This window comes from Onychomys torridus, chromosome 23, assembly GCF_903995425.1.
Source record: "Onychomys torridus chromosome 23, mOncTor1.1, whole genome shotgun sequence".
NCBI lineage: Eukaryota > Metazoa > Chordata > Mammalia > Rodentia > Cricetidae > Onychomys > Onychomys torridus.
In genome coordinates, this window is record NC_050465.1 from 18375868 (window position 1) to 18400500 (window position 24633).

Below are 24633 nucleotides of genomic sequence, written 5' to 3' on the forward strand. Positions count from 1 at the left end.
TCTTTTATCAGGTTCCTCATGATTAGTGGACGGTAAAGTGAAAGCGAATCTCTCACTGTCTTTGCTATTCAGTGGAATGGAAAAGAAGCAGTCCTTAATATCTACCACAATAATAGGCCAATTTTCAGGCAAGGCTGATAGCAATGGAAGACCACGATGTACAGGTCCCATAATTCTCATTTGTTCATTTATAGCTCTAAGATCATGTAACAATCTCCATTTTCCTGATTTCTTCTTGATGACAAATATGGGTGTATTCCAGGGAGAAAGAGAGGGTTTAATGTGCCCTTTCTCTAATTGCTCTTTCACTAATTGATATGCAGCATGTAATTTCTCAGAGGAGAGTGGCCACTGAGGAACCCAAATTGGCTCCTCTGTTACCCAGGTTATGGGAATGCCCTCCTCAGCAGCCCCTAGAAAAAACCCAACCCTTGTTTGAGTTTCCTAGGTACTGTTTGTATTGGCTCCTTTTTGCCTTGTAAAAATTTTCCCAGGCCAAAATCAGGATGACACCCCATGTTTTTCATAATATTTTTAGATTCTTTGGAGTATTCATTACTTAACTGAAAGCCCATGGATTTCATAAGATCCCTCCCCCAGAGGGATACTGGAAGCTCAAGGACATAGGGTTGCATAATGCCAGAGTGACCTTCGGAATCTTGCCAGTTTAACAAATTTGCACTAACATTTGGAACACTGGCATAACCCAGTCCCTGCAATGTTTGTGAGGAAGCCTGTATAGGCCAACCTCAAGGCCAATCTTTGCTAGCTATGATACTGCGATCTGCACCTGCAATCCAAATCTAGTTCTCTTCCCAATTTCTCCCAGGAAGGCACTATGAGGCTTCCAGAAATTGCAAACCAAGAAACAATTATATCACACTGTTGTAAAAATCGTTCTAAGGTGCGTTTTTTAATTTTCAGTTTCTTAGAGAGAAGCAGCTCGTTAAGAGCCAAAAAAATTGGGTGCGAGGAGGAGGCGCCCATGTTAGTATACTTTTTTTTTCTTTTCTCAATTTGAAAAGTTTCTCGGAGGTTTCTCAGAGCCTTTGCAGAATTGCTCCAGCCCTCCGGGCTCCTGCTTGTTTTGTTTTACCTGCTGGTTTGTTTTACCCGCGGGTTTTGTTATGCAAATTACCCGTCTGCTGTAGTCGCAGAACAGGTTCCACCTGTTGACTTTGTTATTTTAATTACCCGTCCGCTCTAGTCGCGGCCCAATTGAATTATCCGTCCGCTCTAGTCGCGGCTCTGCTATCCCGCTCTCCCTTCTACAGGTGAGCGTTACCCGCTTTTGTCGCCGATCCCCAGTTTTTTCTGAGGACTTACCGGTACCGCCTGACTGTAAATGAGTTCTGAATCCGGAGAGAGCCGTGGTAATTGTCCCCGTAGGAGGCCACCACTTGTCGCGCCCGCCTCGACCAGCAAGGAAGACGCGACACCGGGATCCTTCTCATTACAGTTTAATCAGACCTTTGATTAGTTACATTGTGTCTCTCTCACTGGGGCAAGCCTCTCCCAGCACCTAAGTAGGGCTGGGCTGCCAACCCCAAGCAGCCACGTGGGCACTGTCCACAGGTTCACGCATATGCCAGCAACACACGAATCCAGCCACAGCCAAATAAGGAGCTGTTTACCCTAAAGAGTGTTTGCCATCGGGAAGGCAGAGGGTAGAAGCCAGAGCCATCTTTAGGGTGCGGCTACACGCGGCTCTCTACACATATAGATTCCTAAATGCTAATTAGTCAGGAAAAAATAAGATACATGCAAAATATTTTATTTTAGCATGCAGAGCCAAGCTCTCATTAGAGCCATTTTTCTGGACTAAAAGAACGCTGTAAGTTCTGAGTTGATTGGATGGATAGAATTTAAAAGTTATTGGAGTGATGCAACTTCAGAAGAGCCATCTTTTGTTTTCCTTCAGTATCTACACTTTTAAGTACTCAGTATATAAACTTTTCCATAAATCTCTACAACTTTCCTTATTTGGGCCATTTAAAAAAAAAAAAACAGAAATTTTGCTTTAATTACAAATATGAAAGTAAATATGCATTCAGATCAATGATGGACCTCGAGTTTGTACCTGTATAGTTATAACTTTGTAAAAAATCATTGTCTGTGGGTAAGAGGGATGCTAGCTCAGTTCACCTAGCTCAATCTTACGTTTTCTTTTTTTTATTGTATTTTTTTATTATTGAAAACATTTTTTAATTTAACTATATTTTTACCAAGTTCTTTCCTTTCCCCAAGTCCTTAACAGATCCTCTCCTCCTCTCTGGTTCAATTCTCGGCACCCATATGGCAGCTCACAACAATAACTCCAGTTGCAGGGGATTAGACACCATCATACAGACATACTTGCAGGTAAAACACCAATGTACATAAAATAAAGATAAAACATTTGGAAAAAAAAAAAAAAAAGCACACACCAAAAAAAGACTCCACAAAAGTTTGGAGTCTGTTATTTGTTAGTCAACTACTCCCCAGCAGGAGGCCTATGCATTTTTTAATGCAACAAAATAAAATACAATAGAAAACATCAAAGTTGAACAAGACAAACCAGCAAAAGGAAAAGAGCCCAAGAGAAGGCACAAGAATCAGAGACCCACTTGTTCACACACTCAAGTATCCCATAAAAACACTCAACTAGAAGCCATAATATATAGGCAGAGGACCTGGTGCAGACCCATGCAGGCAGGGCCTGTGCATGCAGCCTCAGTCTGGGAGTTCATAAGAGCTTCATATCGCTGGTGTTGATTTGGAGGGCCTTGTTTTTGTTTTGTTTTTGGTGTCCTCCATTCCCTCTAGCCCTTACACTCTCTCTGCCTCCTGTTCTGTGGGACTCTCTGAGCTATGAGGGGGAGGGATTTGATGCAGGCATCCCATTTAGGGCTGAGTGTTCCAAGGTCTCTCTCTTTCTGCATAACGTCTGGCTGTGGGTCTCTATATTTGCTCCCGTCTGCTGCAGGAAGAAGCTCATGTTATGATGGCTGAGCAAGGCACTGATCTGTGAGTAGAGCAGAATGTCATTAGGAGCCATTTTATCATTACATTTTAAAAATCTTTTTAGACCAATATTAGTTATTTGGTTTTATCCTAGGTCCCTGGGCTATCTAATCTCAGGTTCTTGATCACCCAAGCAGTGTTGGGTATGGGTTTCATCTTATTGAGTAGGCCTTAAGTCTAATCAGTTGATCATTCCTTCAAACTCTGACACCATTGTCCTAGCATGTCTTGCCTTTCCTGATCTAATGAGATGATCATGTGGGGCTTTTTTTGTCTTTCAGTCTGTTTATAAGGTAGACTGCATTTATCAATTTACAAATGTTGAATCATCCCTGCATCTCTGGGATGAAGCCCACTTGATCATGGTGGATAATCCTCTTGATGTTTTCCTGGGTTCTATTTGCAAGGTTTTTTTTTTTTTTTTTTTAAGAAGCTTTGTATCTATGCTCATAGAGATACTGGTTTATAATTTTCTTTTTTGGTTGGGTCTTTATGTGGTTAAGGTATCAGGGGACTAGTGTCCTCAGAGAGAATTAGGACATGTTCTTTCGGTTTCTGTTTTGTGGAATGATTTGGGAAGTATTAGTACTAGTTCTTCTTTGAAAGCTTAGCAAAATACATCTGGCCCTGGGCATTTGTTGTTGTTGTTTTGTTTTGTTTTGTTTTTCGAGACCGGGTTTCTCTGTAGCTTTGGAGGCTGTCCTGGAACTCGCTTTGTAGACCAGGCTGGCCTCAAACTCACAGAGATCCACCTGCCTCTGCCTCCCGAGTGCTGGGATTACAGGCATGCACCACCTCTGCCCTGCCTGGGCTTTTTTTTTTTTTAATTGGGAAACTTGATTATTGTTCCTGCGTCACTAGCAGCTATGGCTCTGTGTATATCATTTCACCTTGTTTTAATGTTGGTAGGTCATATGTTATCAAAAATTCCTTCATTTCTTTTAGGCTTTCCAGTTTGGTGGAGAACGAAGATTTAAAAGTATATCCTTAATATTGTAGGGATTTCCTTGGTGTCTGTTGTAATTGTCACCCTCTTCATCTCTAACTTTATTAATTTGGATCTTCTTTCTTTGTCTTTAATTTGAGTAAAGTTTTGTCATTATTATTGATTTTTCTCAAAGAAAAAAACTTCCTTTCAATGATTCTTTGTATTGTTTTGTTGTGGTTGTTTCTATTTCATTGATTTCAACCCCGAGTTTGGTTATTTCTTGTAGTAGAATTTTTAAGGTGTGTTTTTTTTTCCATGTTTTGTTCATGTTGCATTTGTTTAACTCTGTGAAACTATGTTACTGTGCCTGAGTAAAACACCTGATGGTCTAATAAAGAACTGAATGGCCAATAGCAAGGCAGGAGAAAGGATAGGCAGGGCTGGCAGGCAGAGAAAATATATAGAAGGAGAAAACTGGGAGAAGAGATAGAAGATCTAGGAACCAGAGAAGAAGTACACCAGGAGCCAGCCACCCAGCTACACAGCAAGCCAAGGAGTAAGGCTAAGATTTACAGAAGAAAGAGAATGGGAAAAGTCCTGCGGCAAAAGGTAGACAGGATGATCTGAAGTTAAGAAAAGCTGGCTAGAAACTAAGCCAAGTTATTCATAAGTAAGAATAAGCCTCCATGTGTTTATTTGGTAACAGGGTGGCAGACCCACCAAAAAAGCAGAAACAACAATAAATTCTTGCCATCTACTACTTTGAGGTGTTATTTTTGTTGTCGTGGTGGTGGTTATTCTATAGCTTTCAGGTGTGTTGCTAAGTTACTAATATGATATCTCCAACTTTTCAATGTAAGCATTTAGTACTATGAACTTGCCTCTTATAACTGCTTGCCTTGTGTCCCAGTGTTTGGATATGTTGTGTTTTCATTTTCGTTCAATTATAAAATGTTTTAAATTTCCTTCTTGATTTCTGTCTTGGCCCATTTTTCTTTCAGTAGTTAGCTTTCAGTTTCCATGAGTTTATATACTGCTGTTGTTGTTGCTTTTTGTTGTTGATGATATCCAGTTTAATCTGTGGTGGTCAGATAGGATAAAGCTTGTTGTTTATTTACTTATTATTTATTGCAGTTTTCTTATATCTGTTGGGACTTGTTTTGTGTCAAAGTATGTAGTCAATTTTGGAGAAAAATCCCATGAGTTGCAAGGAAGAAAATATATTCTTTTGTGTTTGGGTAAACTGATCTGTAGATATGTGCCAGGTCCATTTGATTTCTGATGTTATTTAACTCAGCATTTTTCTCTGAATGACCTGTCTGTTGGTGAGAGTGGGGTATTAAAATCACCCACTATCACTCTGTGATTATCAAACTGTGTTTTTAACTGTAGTAATCTGTGGTGATATATTGTGGTCCCCAATATATTGTGCACCCTAATCAACTTATCTGGGGCCAGAGAACAGAACAGCCACTAGATAGACATAGAGGCCAGAAAACAGTGGCTTTAATCCTAGCATTCTGGAGGCAGAGATCTGTCTTGATCCCTGTGAGTTCAAAGCCACACTGGAAACAGCCAGGAATGGTGACATATGTTTTTAATCCCAGGAAGTGATGGCAGGAAGCAGAAAGGGATATAAAGACCAGGAACTAGAGCTGGTTAAGCTTTTAGGCTTTTGAGCAGCAGTATAGCTGAGATCCATTCGGGTAAGGACTCAGAAACTTTCAGATTGAGGAAACAAGATCAGCTGAGGAATGGGCGAGGTGAGGTTGGCTCTGGCTTGTTATGTTTCTCTGATCTTTCAGTGTTCACCCCAATATCTGGCTCCCAAGTTTTTTTTATTAATAAGACCCTTTAAGTTTAGTGTTACAGTAATGTTTCTTTTATGAACTTGAGTGCCTTGTGTTTGGTGCAGAGATGTTTAGAAGTATAATATCCTCTTGGATTTTTTTTTCTTAATGAGTATATAGTCATCTTCTCTATCTCTTCTGACTAGTGTTGGTTTGAAGTCTATTTTGTCAGATAATAAAGTGGTTACATGGGCTCTCTTCTTGGGGTCATTTGCTTGGAATACGTTTTTCTATCCTTTTATCCTGAGGATATGTCTGTCTTTAATGGTGAGGTGCATTTCTGGGATGCAGCAGAAGGATGGATCCTGTTTATTGATGCAATCTGTTTCTGTGTCTTTTATTGGGGGAATTGAGACCATTAATACTAAGAGTTCTCAGTGAGCAGTGTTTATTGATTCCTGTTATTTTCTGTTATAGTGTGGGCTCCCCCCCTCCTTTTGATTCATCTGGGATTATTTATTCCTTGTATCTTCTTGGGTTAGCCATTTTGTTATAAGGCCAGAACAAGTTGTTTATATTAACTACAAAACTCAAGATTGATTCACACATGCTCTACCCTGATAAGATAAAGTGTTTTGCCAAGGAATCTTGGGAAGTTCTGACAAGATGGTCTGTCAGGTAACCTAATCTGCTATCTGCTTCTATAAAGTTTGCTTGAAAAATCCTTATGTCAAAAAATCCACAGTTTACACTTTCTCCCTATGAGAGGAGGCCTGAAAAGTTAACCCACACTGTCAGTCCTATGCTATGCGTAGTAAATAAAGCTTGCTTAATTGTCTTTAATTTGCATGATAGTTTCCATTCTCATTTGAGGGGATCAACGGTTAACCTCTTCAGAATGAAAATTTCCTTCTAGTGTCTTCTGAAAAGCTAGATTGGTGGGGGGAAATGGCTTGAATTTGGTTTCTTCTGTGTATAGCTGCCCTGTGCTCTCCTGCACTCCCCTGCTTTCCTAGCTCCCATCTCCTCCTCTGGCTTCTTGGGTCTGGGATGCTACAGTGGGGGCTCAGCTGTCACTGTCTCCATATGTACCCAGCTGGCTCAGGGAGGAGGCCCCGGGTGTCTGGGGTGCAAGGTTGGCCGTCTTTCTGCCCTGGCAGGGGGCACCTGTGGTGGGCATCCCTGCCTGCTCTGAGCCATCATTGGCTTCCACCTGCCTTCACCTTCTTTGGCACAACCAAGCCAGCCAGCTGTGCTCTGCTGCCCACTGCCTCTGTCTTCTTCTTAGCCTTCAGGCTATGTATGTGGTTAGGTCTTGCTGATGAATTGTGTGTGTGTGTGTGGGGGGGGGTGTTCATCTTCTGAGTCAGAATCTTCCAGAAGCCTACAGTGGTGAGCCTCCTCCAATAAGGCTGCAATCTCGCGCCTGCTCTTGCAACAGGCAGTGTTGCAGCAGCATGGCCTTGAAGTCCACATATGCCTGCCCACAGTTCAGGTCCTTCAGCTCCTGCAGATTTTCCAGCACCTCCAGCTCCAGCTCCGAGTCCTTCATGTAGTTCTCCAGGACCTTTATGGAGTTGTTCTGTTGTGCCCGTGTAGCAAGACCCCTGAGCAAGACCACCACAGAGCCGATGCAAGCACACAGGGGTTTGGGTTTATTAATAGCAAAGCAAGCCTGGGCTTGGTCCATGTCCAACACTCAACACAACGGGTGGAGGAGGACAGCACCGAGCACTCACTTCAAGGGGTTTATATAGGAAAGGTTTATGTGCGGAAGGTAACATATCTTGGGATTAGACGAGGGGGCTAAGGGTGAGGTAGTTCTTTGAAGTTACTGGCTGAACTATAAGCATGAGGTTACTCATGGCTAACAGGATTCAAGGTATCTACAGTAACATACATTTTTTTTTTTACTCCCTATATCCTGTTTTTGCTGAGCCCAGGATATATATATTCAGATTTATTTTCCAGTCTTATTTTCCCATGAGTTCAATCTCTGGTCAGCAAATACATTTTTTTGGGAGGGAGGGCAAGGGGTAGCATCTCTCAAGAGGGCTACTGATTTTTCCCTTTCAATTCAGCTCCTCATCCTCCTGCTCCTTTTGCACATGCTTCTTCTCCTCCTCCTCCTCCTCCTCCTCCTCCTCCTCCTCCTCCTCCAGGAGCTTCCCGGCCTAGAAGTTGCACGTGGCCCCATGCTCCATGGTGTAGTTGGTGTTCTCTAGGTCTGTCTTGAAGGTGATCTTGGCCAAGCAGTGTATGCAGAAGCAGAAGACAGGCAGGCCAAGGCAGGCTTCATTCTAGACTGATTCCTTGAATGCATTGAACTTCTTCCCTATGTAGATGTATTCTCCACATGTCTTTCTTACACCTCATGTTGAAGGGCTGAACCACGCATCAGCCATCCTTGGGTAGCTTGAGTTTCAGGACTTGGGATCCTTGATGGGGTCGAAGTCAGGTGGGTAGTATTTGTTTAAACTTTCCATTCCAACATCTTTGCTTCCTGTCCCTTGCACAAGTGAAGAAGCAGTTCACTTTGGTCCTCTGGGAGTTTATCCAACCAGGTGCCACAGTTCTCTTGATGTCACTTCCTTGGCCATCTTACTGGCTGTAGCTTACAGGCTTTAGCGTTCTCATTGGCTGCAGTCACTGTTGATCAAGGTTGCATGTGCACTTTCATTCCCTTCCTGAGTGCTCCCAGGTGAGTAAATAAAGGTTCCAGGAGCATCAGCCTTAAAGCTGAGCCTGACAAACCAAGTCCCATCTCCAAGATCCACATGGTTGAAGCAAAGAACTGGCTCCTGCAAGTTGTCTTCTGGCTGCCACACTCACCATGGTATGCCTGCACACACACACACACACACACACACACACACACACACACACACACATACACACGTGAGCATGCATGCACTCACATGCACAAAAATAAATAAATAAATTTAACATTTAAATAATAATAATAATAAAGATGGTCTTTGGAAGGTCAAAACTATGAGGCATGCCTCAGGTACATTGGAAATTTAAGACCAGCCTGGGCTACATAAGACCCTGGCTCAAAAACAAAACAAAAACAAAACCAAGCAAAACCAAGAAATATAGACAAAGAATAGTCATACAGGGGTTAATCTGCTAGCCTTTGGAGACATTGATATCCATAGAGGACTGCTGTTTCTGGCCCCATTGGGCTGGGTTTGGGAGCCATTGGATTCTTCCAGTGTTAGATTTCACTAACCTGGGGCTGGAGAATTGGCTTAGAGGTTAAGAGCACTAGCTGTTCTTCCAGAGGTCATGAGTTCAATTCCCTGAAATCACATGGTAGCTCACAGTCATCTATAATGCATTCAGGTGCACTCTTCTGGCCTGCATTGCAGGCATAAATGCAGGCTGAACACTGTATACATAATAAATAAATCTAAAAAAAAAATAGATTTCACTAACCCAACTCTGTATTCCAAGGCAAAGTTTTGTGCATACTACCCTATTCTACCTCCAGCGAATGGAGTCTTTCTCCACACTACCCTGCATCTGGTTGTTAGAAAGCTACCGCTAAGTCACAAGAGTTGGCACTAAGCTAGGTTACACCACAAGGATCTGCTCTATGTCAGGAATGTGCCAAGGTCCATGCCACAGCTGCTATTCCTCTAAAAACTCCTTCTCTACCTTCAGGGTTGATCTCTTTCTGTTTCCACTGTAACTCTTCAGAGAAACTTCTAGGAGCAAGTCATTCAGCCTCTCTAACTCATTTTTTAGGTGATGGAGTATAAGCGTGGGTCATTATAATACTAAACTGAGCATGCTCAGAAATATTCACATCTATCTCCTTTTTGAGTAAATGCTCTATGCCCTTGAACTGAATGTATCTAGAAACAGTCTTGTGTCCTCTATCTTTCCTTTCTAAATATTTGATGTATGACCTGAATCTAAACATATTCAGAAATGCTTGCGTCCCCACATGTACCATCCCACATGAACGTAAGAGAAATCCCTACCCATGCCTTCCCTGTGCAGGGAGGGCATTGACTGCAGATAACCCTGATGCTTTCCTTATTTGTTTTATTTGTTAGCTCTTCCTCTACTCTTTTGTCTTCAGCTTGTGTTCTTGGAATTTGCATTCACAGAGAGGGGATCCCGTTACATTTGGTTACACTAGAGTACAGTGTCTAGCTGGACCTGGGACAAATAGAGTGGCCCTGTCTCTAAGCAGCAGCACTGGGATAGCTGTGTTACCAAAGACTCAGAGAAGAGTGGTACAGACCAGTCCTTTACAATAAGACCCAGCTTCCTACGGGACATACAATACTGAGAATGAAGATGGCCTATCCCCAGTGCCCTGCTGCCCAGCACCAGGAAAAAAGACCTATCTCCTGGCTAACACAATTCTATCAGTTCATTTCATACATGCTACCCTGGAGACAGGAGTTATGTGCCTCGCACCGAATTTTGCTGTGGTAGGCCTGGTACTGAGAGTCAAGTCCAAACCTTGGATTCTCTTCTCTCTCCAGGCTGCTCGGCATTAGGAGAGGGGTATGTGGGGATGTCCCTCCTGCTGCCTTCCTCAATGTATCTTTTCTTAGTACTCTACTAAATCTAAGCACCGTCATCCTCCATCTGGCTTCCTTGCCTGCAGCAGTACATAAACAGTTGGGTAAATTAGGTCTGTGAGGAGAACACTGGTGCTGCCACCATCTCACTCTGCTTTCAGGAAGGTTTTTTATTAGGAAGAATCACCCTTACCACCAAATATTTAGATACCCATTAGTATCAAAAATCCCAGGGGCTGAGAGTTTGTCATGTGAGAGACCTGTGGGTTGGATCCTCAACATTTCCAGGCTTTCTGGTAAATCCCTAAAATCTACCATTTTGTTGATACTGTGAAGTTTGTATATAAATCATTGTGTCTGGTAGGATTAGGGACTTAGTAGCTATCAATCTGCAGACATAACAGTCTGTCATTTTCCCCCTGATCATCTGTCTACTGTCTGCTAAGTTTCAGACCCTAGTCACAGTGAGATAAGTAGAAAAGCGAAAACATTTCTTCCCAAGAGGAAAAGACTGTTGAATTCTTCACCATACACACGCATCTGAGCAAAGTCCCATGTTAATACACAAAACATAACTTTCTATAGCAATGCATATTTTTATCTAAACAGGTAGCAAAAATGAACATATTAACTGGAATAAAAGACTAACCTCTATGTAAGAGATAAAACAAGACACAAAAGTAGATACATTTCAAACTGTGCTTCTTAATGCATAGTGCAGTACTCAATGCTTATTATCTGTTAATAAAGGTCCAAGGTTCTAAGTTAAAGAGAAAAGAATCTTGTAAATTATTTTAAGCTGATTTAATTGCTTTACTATTGAAAGGAAAAGTTTACTAGAATATTGACTCAGTTTAATTGGACAAAATTAATGCAGTATTTTATGAACCATTCAGAATAAAGTTCTTTTAAGAGACTATTAAATTAACAGCATATCATATAATTAGTATCTTCACGAAAGAGAGAAAAACTTTACAGTTACAAAATGAGAGGTAAATGTTTTTCTGAATTAGGAAAATCAGGAACATAGTGAGTGTGATCTCAGTTTGGCAGCTGCAGTCATGCATTGGACTTAAACAGAAACGCACACAAGGAAAAAGTAAGAAACACACTCACACACAAGCAGTGGAGAGAAGGAAACACAAAAAACATTAGTCCATGGTGTCAAAGCTATGTTGTTGCTTTGCAGTCCCCTGTGGGCATCACAACAGATGTGCTGGGCAGCCTGTGAGGTGTATGTCACCTGTGGGCGTCGCAACAGATGTGCTGGGCGGCCTGTGAGGTGTATGTCACCTGTGGGCGTCGCAACAGATGTGCTGGGCGGCCTGTGAGGTGTATGTCACCTGTGGGCGTCACAACAGATGTGCTGGGCGGCCTGTGAGGTGTATGTCACCTGTGGGTGTCACAACAGATGTGCTGGGCGGCCTGTGAGGTGTATGTCACCTGTGGGCGTCACGACAGATGTGCTGGGCGGCCTGTGAGGTGCACATCTCTGGTAGTGGATTGCCAAGCTCTGATAAGCATCTTCAGCATCCTCAATGATGATTTCTTTTTCATCGTGAAAACACGTGTATTTAGAATTAAATACACACAGTGAATGCCAGGGGAGCTGGACCTACATAGTAAGACTGTTTGGAAAAATAAAACTCAGTTTTGATACCAATTTTGTTGACAACACCAGAGCCTCATAATCAGGCAGCGAAACATACATATGCCTTCTTGTGTCTGTCACTCCTTATCAGGGCATTGACTTGGGCCGCATCACAGGAGTAGCATCTTTGCACATCCTGTTTAATCTGGGGCTTGTTGGCTTTGACTTCCACAATGAACCCAAGTGTCTCGTCTTCTTTCCTCTTTGTGATTGATCCAGTGGTCAGGAGAACTCGGTGTAGTGGTTGAGCTGGTTTCTTCTCAGCACATTTGCTGGGTGTTCCGGCCTCCAGGGCTGCAGTGTCTTGAGGGCTGGAAGGTGAGTGGCTCTCAGGCCGGGTCATCTCAGCGCTGCCATCTTAGCTTTCAATACCTTGTTCCTGGCTTCAGCTTCATTGTTGGGCACGAGGGTCCTTGTTCACTTTGGGTACCATCTGGGCAGAAAGCAAGAATGATTTGTGAAGCGGGAAGTTTTTAAAGGGAAATTATAACTCCATTACATATAAAAGGAAAACATGTCAAGGATTTTAAAGATTTGTTAATAAGGAAACCAGGATTTTAAAAACAAAGTGAAAGAAAATCAAAGAACAAAGGAAGAGAAAGGCACTCAGGTGTTGAAACGAATTTAATAGATGCAAAACCGGCCACTATCCACAGGGCTACAGTCAATTCATATGAGCACTGACCCACAGGAGTGTTTGTATTTTTCTCTTTATTTGCTTCATGCACCTGAATGGTAAGGAAGCAACAAGACAAGAGATAGATAACCAGGAAGCTTGAGCTAGACAGCAGCTGACAGTCCACGGAACACGTTTCCTCCAACTTCACAAAGTTGTTCGGAGTTTTCCCTGACACTATTTTCTTCTCCTTCTTTCTGTGTTCCACCATCTTCAACCCCTCCCTCAGCCTAGAGAACACGGGCCTGTCTGTAGTGGGTAGCCATCCCAGCATTGGCCTGGAAGTTCCAACCCCCACTGAGGCTTCGGTAATGGTCACACCCACAAGGCGGGGCAGAGGAGGAAGCGGAAGAGGAAGGATCGGGAAGAGCTCTGTCTCTGGGTTCCCGGACTCTGGACGCTGGAGGTAGACCGAGCAGAGTTCTCCAGAGAACATGACCGGACTGCGCTATACCCTTGCCAGACCCCTGTAACCTACCCCTTCATTTGTAAGTTACCCCACAAAATAAACCTCCCTTTTAACTACGTGGAGTGGCCTTAATAATTTAACCAATACCTGTCCTTTGCTCTTCACCCTCCCTCATTTCCAGTCCTCCTCTGCTCCTAATGCTAGTGCAGTTTATCTAAGCTAGTATTCAGAAGAAAGAAAAAAAAAAACAAAGGAGTAAAACTCTTTTTGTTTTATTTTTCCAAACAGTCTTACTATGTAGCTCCAGCTGCCCTGGAATTCACTGTGTGGACCAAGCTGGCCTCAAACTCTACCTGCCTCTGCCTCCCAAGTGCTGGGATGAAAGGCGTGTACCACTACACCCAGTTAGGAGTAAAACTATTTTTAAGAAATTATCAGACCAATTAGATTCATTTACTCAAATGGACTGATATGCCAATGGTAACATCAACAGTAAAGATGTTTTGTGTGTGAGTTTGAGTGTGTGTGTGTGTGTGTGTGTGTGTGTGTGTGTGTATGTGTGTATGTGTAAGAGAGAACCACTGTGCTAATTACTATCATCCTGCCTGTTTGGTCAAGTTTCTCATCACTTGCTTGTAGTTAGACTCCATTTAGGTCAGCTTTGTCAGAATCTCTCTGTGTTTCCTGTTACTATTTCTATCCAGGGATTCCTTACTCAGCTCATAAATCCCCAGACATCTTTGCCATATGTGGAGTTGACCCTGACCTCACTTTCCTAGCATATTACCCCTATTATGGTGATATTTTATTTGTGCTGAAATGTGATTTTATTTGTATGTTAATAAGTAAAGTTGCCTGGAGATCAGAGGTCATAGCCATTAAGCAGAAGTCTGGCAGTGGTAGCATACACCCTTAATCTGATCACATGGCAGGCAGAGTCTCTGTGTGTTCAAGGACACAACCAAGCATGGTGATTCACACCTTTAATCTCAGTACCAACCATAGAGACCTGGAGGTCTGTTTTGACAGGCAGTAAAGAGGAAGTCATGTGGTTGGGTTTAGAGCCAATGAGAAGGCAGAACAGAAAGGCAATTAAAAAGACAGGACACAGGAAGAAGGTCTCTCTCTCTCTCAGGGGAAGGATGACAGCGAGTGGTAAGTTAAAGGGAGTAGTGGCTCTCGCTCTGATCTCTTAGGCTTTAACTCTGTATTTGGCTCTGTGTTTCTTATGTACTAAGACCATTTAGAATTTCATCTACACCCTAATAATAGTAATAGTAATAGTCTTAAATAAACTCTTCTCCACACGATTATAGAAAGTTTCAGGATAGCTTTTTCTCAGCATCTACTAAAGAAGAAAAAGTATTATTTGTCTCTATGCACACTTAAGCTCTATAAGAAAAGACTGATTGACAGAAGAAGAATCATACAGGTATATTGCTTCATGTGACTCATGTGACTCGGGAGATAAAGACCCAGAGAAATATTTACATCTGAATTATTTTGAAGAGCACTAATGAGCAATACAGTAAGAGGACAGTGTGCGTGGGCTAATGGTAAGGAGTTAGGAGAAACTTAGGAAAACCAGTTTGTTTAGATTCCTCTTTATGTACAATCATCTTCACTGGCTGGAATGTTCCTGTCTTCTACTGTTGACCAATCCAAGCTCGTAAATTTCTGGAGTGACAGGGCCTATTGGGTATTTTAGGATTCAAAACTTGGGAAACAGATCTTGTGTTTTGTTTTGTGAGCATGTGTGTTTGTGTGTGTGTGTGTGTGTGTGTCTGCGTGTCTGTGTTTCTTTTTATTCTGGTTTGTTTCTTTGTCTGTTGGTTTGCCTGTTGATTTTAAAAGGGGGAGAAAAGAGGCATGGAGTCAGATTGGGGAAGGTGGGAAGTTGGGCAAGATCTGGGGGGGAGATGATGGAAAACCATGATCAGAATATATTGTATGGAAAAATTATTTTCAAATAAAAAAGATAAAAAAAAAAAAACCAGAAATAGATTTAAGTTTGTGTTCGAAAGAAGGCTGGGGCCTGGGAGCTAAGACTGAGCAGACTGTGTTTGTTGATTTATTCCAAGACACTCATCAGTCTTCTGTGGGGAAACGTCCATTGCTGTTGAGAACAGGTGCAGTTTGACAGGAGCTGTGTGATTGATAGGGAAAATCTCACACACACATACATTGAGTAAAAGTATCCATAAAACAAGAGTCCAGGAGCCTTTCCATACAGCTTATACATCTGAACACAAATCACACGTTTCTGTACTCACACAAAGCTGCTTGAGAAAGTTCTTTCAGTGTGGTGCTCATCAGGGTTTTTCCCTGTTTTCATGTCTGGGGAGGGCACCTTTCAACATGATGGTCCTGTGACCCTTCCACAGGGGATGAGCACATAAATCTTTCCATGGTTCTATGACCTGCTTCAGGGGACAGGCATATGGGGAAAGTGACAGTGACCTTCCCACTTTGCTGTTTTCTAAGATAATGAAGTCTGGCACAGTTTCTCATCATTGGTCTCCACACAGCTAAGCAAATGCCTTCCAGTTTTCTTTACTCTCTGCAGGTCTCAGGAACTATCAGAGGTCTGGTGGTTCCTCTGACGGAGCTGATGACTCATGCTGCCTCTGTCATGAAGTCATACATACAGCATGCTCTGCTTCTTCTAACTATTCTTTAAATCTCACTTTTAAAAATCAGTTATATCTCAGGAAAAAAACAAAACCACCATTTGACTTCTGTGGATGTGGTGGAACTCTTGTGGTGATGCACATAAGATGTGGATCTAACTATATCAAGATTCCTCACTTGACAGTGATCACAGTCTGTGGTGTAGACAATTTACTCTGAAGGGAAGCAAGTTAAGGGACATGGTGGGGAAAGACTGGTGATAAGGTGCTTCAGAAAAGCAGGGAAAAGACCGGGGTGTCCTACAAAGGCAGAAGGGGAAATTTAGGAAGGATGCATGTTTTAAAGGATGACAAGGATAATGACAATAATCAACCTTGGTTAATTACAAGCTCTTCCATTCTGCATGGCTGTGATCTGAGGTTGTAGAGATGGAGGGACTGAATTTGAAATATGTATTCTCTTGAATGATACTCTATGTCCCAGCGGTAGATATACAAATCTTAGCAGCTATGGACTAGAAAATCTACTCGACAAAAAGCACTATTTTCTGCCCCATATACCCTATACTCCGTTCTTCTCAAGCTGGTATTTCCATGCTGCCAATACTTACAAGCAGTGACCACATGCTTCCCATGAATTTAGCTGCCTGCCGTTCAACAACCTAACTTTTTCTCAAGTAACCATCAAAAATACACACTATTCTAACATATCACTGTTATTGGAATACTGGGCCAGAGACCTGATTCTAGGATTCCTCACACACCAGATTCACTAACCTGCCAAACCAAGACTCCAATCATGGCAGTGGCAAAACATGAAGGAACTTTCCTCGCTGTAGACATACTGGTCTGTCTTTGAAGTACTGATAGTAACTGTAAGATTATGTAGGGAAGGACAAGAGCTGAAGACAAGGGTGCATTTTCAAATTCTGCTCAGACTGGTCATAGGAGCAGCGTGTGTCTTGTTCCTTGGAGTCCGACTGACCCTTGAGAAATCATTACTTTGAGGGACATGGGGAAGCAGTTGGTGCCTGTCATGAAGTAATTGATTCTGCACGGGCACTAGCCTCAGTTCTGGACAAGGGGTGATGATATATATACAAGGCTCCATGTCACAGGAATCTTGACAATCTCCTAGTTTCTCTGGGGTGTTGGGGGTGGGGGGAAATGACAATACTTTGAAGAGGAACAGGAAAAGTTAGGTAAATTTAGGGCTAATGATCCTTCTTATATGACCAGTTTTAGATGAGCATTCCTTAAATCATAGAATGTATAGAATTGATCAGGCATTTGGACCAAAGCTTGAGGCAATAAAAGAGATGTGCAATATGAAGACTCAGAAGCCAAGCTTCCACCCTGCTTTCCTGTACCCTCCTGGTGGTTATGTACACCAGGCTGTCCTTGTACTTGCAATCCTCCTTGTTATTTATTAAGGGGCGCTGTTTACCATATGAGAGAAGCCACGAGACACAATGAAACCCACTCTAAGAGTTTATTAAGGAAAGGGAATAGAAGGGTTGTGCATAGGCCTATGGAGAGACTGTGCAGGAAGAGGGGGAAAGAATAGGTGGAATCCGCTTTTATAGGTCGTCCTCCGCTCCTTGCACATGCACATATGGGTTTACGTAGCTACACCCTGCATGCACATAGATTACGTGATCATGCAGCTCACAGATGATGCAGGAAATAAGGCCCCAGGACGACTAAATATCTTGCCTGGCTACTTGGACAGCACATGTGTGGTTGTGTAGCTGAGGGAGTGGCCAGGAATTCTAACACTCCTTCCTCAGCCTCCTATGTGGTAGACATTCTTCCCAGGACTCTCAACCATAAAGTCTGGTGTATTAACTGTCAACCTGGCAGAATCTAGCATCTCCTCATTAGAACAGAAAAAAATGAATTTTAGAAGTCCTTTGTTGTAGAATATTCTTAGATAGGGGCTTACAGGGAAGAGAGATAGCAGAGCTACTGTAATGTGGGACCAGTTTCCTAGGAATTGGATGTCACGGAGAGTCAACGCATTGGAGTTAATAAGCTTTACTGGACAGTGCTATGGAGGGAGGGTGAACTGGTCAACACACTTGGCCCATTCACAAAGGGCCAAGAGCCTCTTGTTTTTGGTTACAGCATACAGTTTCCAGCAAAGAATGCTCACTCAAGGGAAGAGAGAAAAAGAGAGGTAAACCAGGCCTCTAACCAGCAGCCCAAAATTTGCATTGTTGAATTATTTGAAACAAATCTCACAAAGTTACCTAGGCTGGCCTTGAACACACTCCATAGCTCAAGCATGTCTTGAGTTTGGAATCTTCTGGCCTCCGCCCCCTGACTAGCTGGGGTCCCAGGCTTGTGCCTACAAACCTTTGATTTAAACACTTTTCACACATTGATCCCTAGGCAGGTACAAAACTGAGCCAAAGGAGGAAACAAGGACATTACCAGCTCCCCCCGCCCAAAGTTCATTTTGGGGGTTCTTTCCTTGAATTGATCCTTTCCAACTTGTCTCCAGTTCTTATCTTGGAAAAACTAAGAACACAAAGAAATCCTGCCTGAGAAAACCTGGCTCCCACTCCAAACACTTGCCCACATTAAAGGAAAATAACACAGTATGTATAAAAATGCAAAAGGAAAATTGCTTACAGTTTTGGCCAACCAAGAAAAATTCTCTCTCTCTCTCTCTCTCTCTCTCTCTCTCTCTCTCTCTCTCTCTCTCTCTCTCTCTCTCTCTCTCCCCTGCCGATAGGCAATGCTACAGTGAGAGGAAAACAAGGCCCAGGAAATAGGACCGCATAGATTTACCCTGTGCTCACGGTCCTGGGGCTGGTCTTTCTCATTCTCACCATGGGATTTCCTTCAGTCACCTTCAGTCCTGGGGCCTTAGCATAGAATTACAAATGCTCCCCTGTGCCCAGTCCCCATGTACATTTACAGAATAAAGGGAGGGTTTTCTGGTGTTGTTACTCTACTCTGGAATTTTCGGGAGGGAGGAGTCTCATTGACCCTCTCCCCCCTCCCCCCAGGAAAGCTCTGACCCTGAGATTTCTACACGTTCCCAGTTGATTCTACCTTTATTTACTTTCCCTCTCCCATTCTCCCATTCCCCACCCCCAGGGTCCCTTTCCCTCTTTTGGATGGGGCCTTTAATTGGCCCCAAATCTAAATCTCTGTGGGAGAGAAATGAGTCATGAGCAAAGTACTGACTGCAGTCTTAAGAGGTAAATCCTTCCTGTTACACAGAGAACAAATCCATTTAAGCCCAACAATTCTCTGCTAGGACCTCCTCCTCCAGAGCAGTTATAAAGATGCAAGTGGTATTGGTAACACTATTATTATTATATTATTGTAATAGTAACAACATTACCAAGAATCAGCCCTTCAAACTTGCCCCAATTTCTTCCATTTGATTTCTTTCTCCAGGCTAACTTTTAATTTAAGACGAATTCCTAAAATACCAATTACCTTCCTGGGCAAAGTTTCTTAAGAACTGTTTAGGAAAAGCTTTGTCCACATTTTCTCCTTTGAAAAATTCCAGCAAATCAAGGATACTTTCATTTCTCAAAGCAGTACCAATGCATTGTGTTTCTATTTGACGATATTATTACCTATAGAAACTACTCACTTGGTTACATAGGAAAGCAAAAATTAAGTTATATCACCTCTTTTCTGGTCGATTTCACTGTCTGTGTAAGAAAGCCGACTCCAGAGCAGGACCTTCGAGGTGGTTTAGACCTGTCCTCCCAGATACTCAGGGAGGTTGAGGAGAAAGTGTCACAAGCTGAAGACCTGACTGGGCTACAGAGGGATTTCAAGGTCATCCCAAACAACTTAGGAAAACCCATTCTTAAAATAAGAAAGTGACCCTAGAAATAAGTGTAGAGTGAGAGAGCATTTCCCTGTACTTGGGAGGAAAAAAACAAAACAAAACAAACAAACAAACAAACAAACAAAATAGGGGGTTGGGGATTTAGCTCAGTGGTAGAGCACTTGCCTAGCAAGCTCAAGGCCCTGGGTTCGATCCTCAGCTCCAAAACAAAACAAAACAAAACAAAAAACAAACAACAACAACAACAACAACAACAAAACAAACTAGATATGGGGGAAATGAGATAGCATGGTAAACTGGTATTGCTTGAGTTCAACTTACATCTGTTTTAATTGCACACACACACACACACACACACACACACACATACACACACATACATACACATACACATACACACACACACACACAAACTGACGTACTCATGTATATATGTGCATCACATTTTGTTTGATTTTGATACCTGGGATAACAAGGTCCCTTCTTGGGGTTCTTAGTTTCATTAATAAAAGAATTTAAGAACAGACTCAAATGGAAGCTCAAGATCAACTTTATTTGACATTAAAAAGACAAACTTTCCTGAAGGCAAGCTGTAAACTCAGATTGCCCAGTGGAGGGAGGCAAGTTGGTATGGAGGGCAAGCCATAGGATACATAAGCAGTTAAATGGCAGGGGGCGGAGGGAGTGGTTAGAGAAAGATTAAGGAAGTCCAAGTACCAGATAAAGCATAAAGGCTCTGAGCAGCATCCAAAGGAAAAAGACAGAAAAAGAACAAAGAGGAGAATTTACACCTTTCTCTCATCCAAGCACAAATGAGATCTGACCCTACTTAGCTTTCAGGATCAAACAAGATCAGGGTGGTATAGCCATACATAGATGAGTGATGCCTTTCTGAAAAGGTGAATAGACCCAACAAAACCTCCTGGGAGCTCACAGGGGCTGCACTAGAGGGCTGCAGTTATTGGAAATGAAGGTCATTATCTCCTAAAAGATCTAGGGATGCCTTCTATTTCTTTAGAACATGGGGTGATTTGAATGAGAATACCCCCCAGATGCTCATCTATCTGCTGGAACTGTTTGGAAAGGATCAGGAGGCGTGGCCTTGTTAGAGGAACTGTGTAACTGGGGGCAGGCTTTGAGGTTTCAAAAGATTCTTGCCATTCCCAGTGTGTCTCTTTCTCTCTACCTCCTCCAGATCAAGATGTAACTTCTCAGCTGATCCTGCCACCATGTTCTGGCTTTACCACCATGGACTCTCTAACTCTCTGAAATGGTAAACCCACAGAAGTGGTGGCTCTTTCTTTCACTATGGCTTCAGCATCCTAGCTAACAGTGTTTGGTCTCCTAAACTAATTTTGATTTTTCCCCCACATTTCCCAAATGGGTTACTCACTTCCCCTACTCCTTCAATCTTTTCATTAGCCAAGGCGAGTAGTAGACCCATGCAGTAATCTTGTTCGTGCAGCTTGCACAGTGTTTCAGGTCTGATGTGGTACCTCTCACTAATGCATTTCAGAAGATCATGTTCACTTATCCAAAATATTATAATTTAAATTAGATTCCTCAAAAATATAGCGTATACTAAACTCTCAAAATGTCTGCTTCTCATAGGTTTACCTTCTAGAAAACAGAATGTTATGGTGGGAGATGGCTTACAGAAGTAAAATTTGACCAGAATAAGAGATGCAATGAGTGAGCAAGTGTGGGGGACCTGCTCCCACATTTCCTCCCTGTAACTCAGACCAGGTGAAGTACACCAGCACCCTTTCATGTGCTTTTGCAGTTTCTAGTGGTTTCTAATGAGGCTCATTGGTCTTCCGTTAATGTCAAAGGATAAACAGCCATCGTTTCTTACATTTAAAACTTGTTTTGTGTAACACAGACATGGGGTGGGGAATGGGCATTCCTGCCAGTTACTGAGAAGTCTCCACAAAGTTGGTATCTAAGGTAGCTCCGGGTGGCTGCTAGTTTAGCAAGGGTATGTGGACTGTGTGGTAGGAAAGGAGCTAGTGGACGTCACAGGGACTCCATAATTGGAAGGAGTTCCTCATGGAGTCCACTCTCCCTTAGACAGCTGAGTGAGCTCTGTGGGATCAGTGGGTGTCCTCCATCCACACTCCTCCCTCCACCTTCTGCAAAGCAACTGAGACAAGGACATTAGGTGCAGTGCAGTCCATGCAAGTGCTAACACACCATAGTGGAGGTAAAGTTTCTGATGTTTTCTGTTTTGTTTTCCAAGACAGGGAGGGTTTCTCTGTGTAACAGCTCTAGCTGTCCTAGAACTCACTTTGTAGACTAGGCTGGCCTCGAACTCACAAAGATCCACCTGCCTCTGCCTCCCGAGTGCTGGGATTAAAAATATACGCTACCACTGTCTGGCTTTTTTTCTGGTGCTTTTATTTGTTATTTGTCTATTGTGTATATATGTGCACATATAAGAGCATCACCGGTGTGTGGCTGTCAGAGGGCAGCTTGTGGGGATTGGTTCTCTCTTTTCAAAGTAGGACCCAATGCAGGTCACCATGCTTGACAAGTACCTCCACCCTCAGTCATCTCCCCAGCCCTCTGTTGTCTTTAATAGTGGGGTTAAAAAACAAAAAACAAAACAAAACAAAACAAAAAACCTCATTACAAATAAGGCAGTATCATTGGGAGAGGGATTCAGCTCCCTTTATCTGCTTGTTTCCAAGCGTCCTTTATCACTTTGATAAAACTTGTCCTGCAGTAATGTTCTGTCTTGGCGTGCTTCTAGACTGTAGTTTGGGTTGTTTTGTTTCATATTTTGTTCATGACTACAAGCAACTTGTGTTCCCCTCTCCTGGCATTTTCTCAAAACAAACAAACAAACAAACAAAAAACCTGAGACTATGGATAAAGAAACTTCCAATGGGAAGTAGAAGAAGAGACAACCACGCTCCTCGGTGGTGGTCTCTCCACAGGCGTATTATGTCAAGAAGCTGTTTGGGGACCAAACTACCCCATGACAGATGAGGAAGTCAGATGAGAGAGCACACTGCCTGCTTTGCATGTCGCTTCCTGGAGAGGACAAGATGGTGAGGCTTCCCTCACCAGCCTCAGCTGAGCCACTGAAGGAGATAGTAGCCAGTACTTAGGGGAGGTAGAGAATTACAATCTAGAACCTTACATTTGAGCAAAGAGGATGGAACCCAGAAGCACAAAACCCTACTACCATAGTGTCAGGCCAAGACCTGCAGGTGGGTTGCTAGAATTTGCTTAGGCTAAGAAGTGGACAGTGGCCTAAGAAGTGGACAGTGGGCTAAGAAGTGGACAGTGGCCTAAGAAGTGGACAGTGGGCTAAGAAGTGGACAGTGGCCTAAGAAGTGGACAGTGGGCTAAGAAGTGGACAGTGGCCTAAGAAGTGGACAGTGGGCTAAGAAGTGGACAGTGGCCTAAGAAGTGGACAGTGGGCCTAAGAAGTGGACAGTGGCCTCCATTCTTCCTTTAGTCTTTTCAAGTAATAGAGAGGGGAAAGCAAGTCTGCCTACTGGGGAAGGGCATGAAGGTTAACAACCGGCTTTGCCACACCTGCTGAGGTAAGCCATCACCTAAGGAATGCCAAAGGAGGTCTACAATACAGGAAGAGAAAGTGGCCAAAATCTTCATAGCCGGAGGTCACACTTAGTTGGCCATGTTCTCTATGGAAGCCTCATGTCCCTTTAGAATAGCCCCTCTTTCCTCTATCTCTGACTGTGTTGTCCTCTGTTCGTTCTTCTATTTATCCTGAGATTATTACCTTTATACTGCCAATTGTGGAGTAAGGTGTATAGTAAGCTATTCCCCCTATGACTTTTACAAAATAAGATCTGCATACCTTAAACTATGACATTACCCAGTTATGGCTATTAGGTGTTCCAGACAAGATCCCGACTGATGGGGCAGAGGAGGATGCTCAGCAGGGAAGAGCACTTGCTGATATTTCAGAGGTTCAGGTGCCAGCACCCACATGGTAGCTCACAACTGTCTGGGACTGCAGTTTCAGGGGCTCCCTCTTCTGGTCTCCATGTGGTGCATACACATGTGTAGACAAAACACTCATACTCATTAAAAATGAATAAATAAGGAAGCACCTGACCTATAGAAACACCATCTCCATGTTTTAATATTTAACAGTAAAGACCACACTTCTCTCAGATCATACATTATTTGTTAGAATACTATGCAAATTAGATTCTCCCAATCGAGGACCTCTCGTGTAGTGGATAGCCATCCCAGCATTGGCCTGGAAGTTCCAAGCCCCATTGAGGCTTCGGTAATGGTCACGCCCACAAGGCAGGGCAAAGGAGGAAGTGGAAGACCGAGGATCAAGAGGAGGTTGCTCTTGGTTCCGGGACCCTGGGCGCTGGAGGTAGACCGAGCAGAGTTCTCCAGAGAACACCGCCGGACTGTGCTATACCTTTGCCAGACCCTGCAACCTACCCCTTCATTTGTAAGTTACCCCACAGAATAAACCTCCCTTTTAACTAGGTGGAGTGGCCTTAATAATTTCACCAATACTCTCGAGTTTGTTTTTGTTTTGATTTTTGGCTTAAATGATGAAGACATTTAATCATCTCATAGAACTAGAAACTGTATGTAGGAAGTTGAGGACCAGTTTGCAGTTCAACAATTCAAATGGAATCACAGGATCTTCTTTCCTCTCCCTTCTGCTGTCCTACTAAATTCAAGATGGCTTCCACAGTTCCAAGTCACAGAACCTTGTGTGATAGACCTCTGTGGAAGAAGGAAAGGGTTGGAGGCAAAGCATGCGCAGAGCTATGGATTCAATCTCTAGCGCTGCATGAGCCTGGAACACTGGTGCATGCTTTAATCTCAAAATACAGGAGGTGAAAGCAGAAGGAACACACATTTAAGGTCATCCTTGGCACACAGCAAGTTAGCAGCCAGCCAGGGTTCCGAGGGACCCTGTCTCTGAAAACAACAAATTCGGAGCCTGAGGGTCTAGCTAAGAGCTAAAATGTATGCTTAGCACACAAAAAGCCTTGGTTGCATCTGCAGCATATTAATTAATTGATTAGCTAATTAATTAATAAAGATAAAAACATAGGCTTTATTAGCCACTTAAAACATAAACCAGTCTGCTAATTCCTAATTCTAAGCACCTGGTAGGACTATTTTTTGTAACAGGGTTCATGGGACACTGCAGGAACTGGATCCAGTCTAG

The 24633-nt window shown here is 42.9% G+C and overlaps 1 protein-coding gene and 1 pseudogene across 1 annotated transcript; both read right to left on the minus strand.

Annotated features, from left to right (window-relative positions):
- Positions 1-6787: 6787 nt before the first annotated feature.
- Positions 6788-8207, minus strand: LOC118573400 (annotated as a pseudogene).
- A 3749-nt stretch (positions 8208-11956) lies between these two features.
- On the minus strand, positions 11957-12259 carry LOC118573401 (60S ribosomal protein L23a-like). Its single transcript, XM_036173694.1, has one exon. It carries the CDS (start codon positions 12257-12259, stop codon positions 11957-11959), a length of 303 nt encoding a protein of 100 aa, XP_036029587.1.
- Between the last annotated feature and the right edge of the window lie 12374 nt (positions 12260-24633).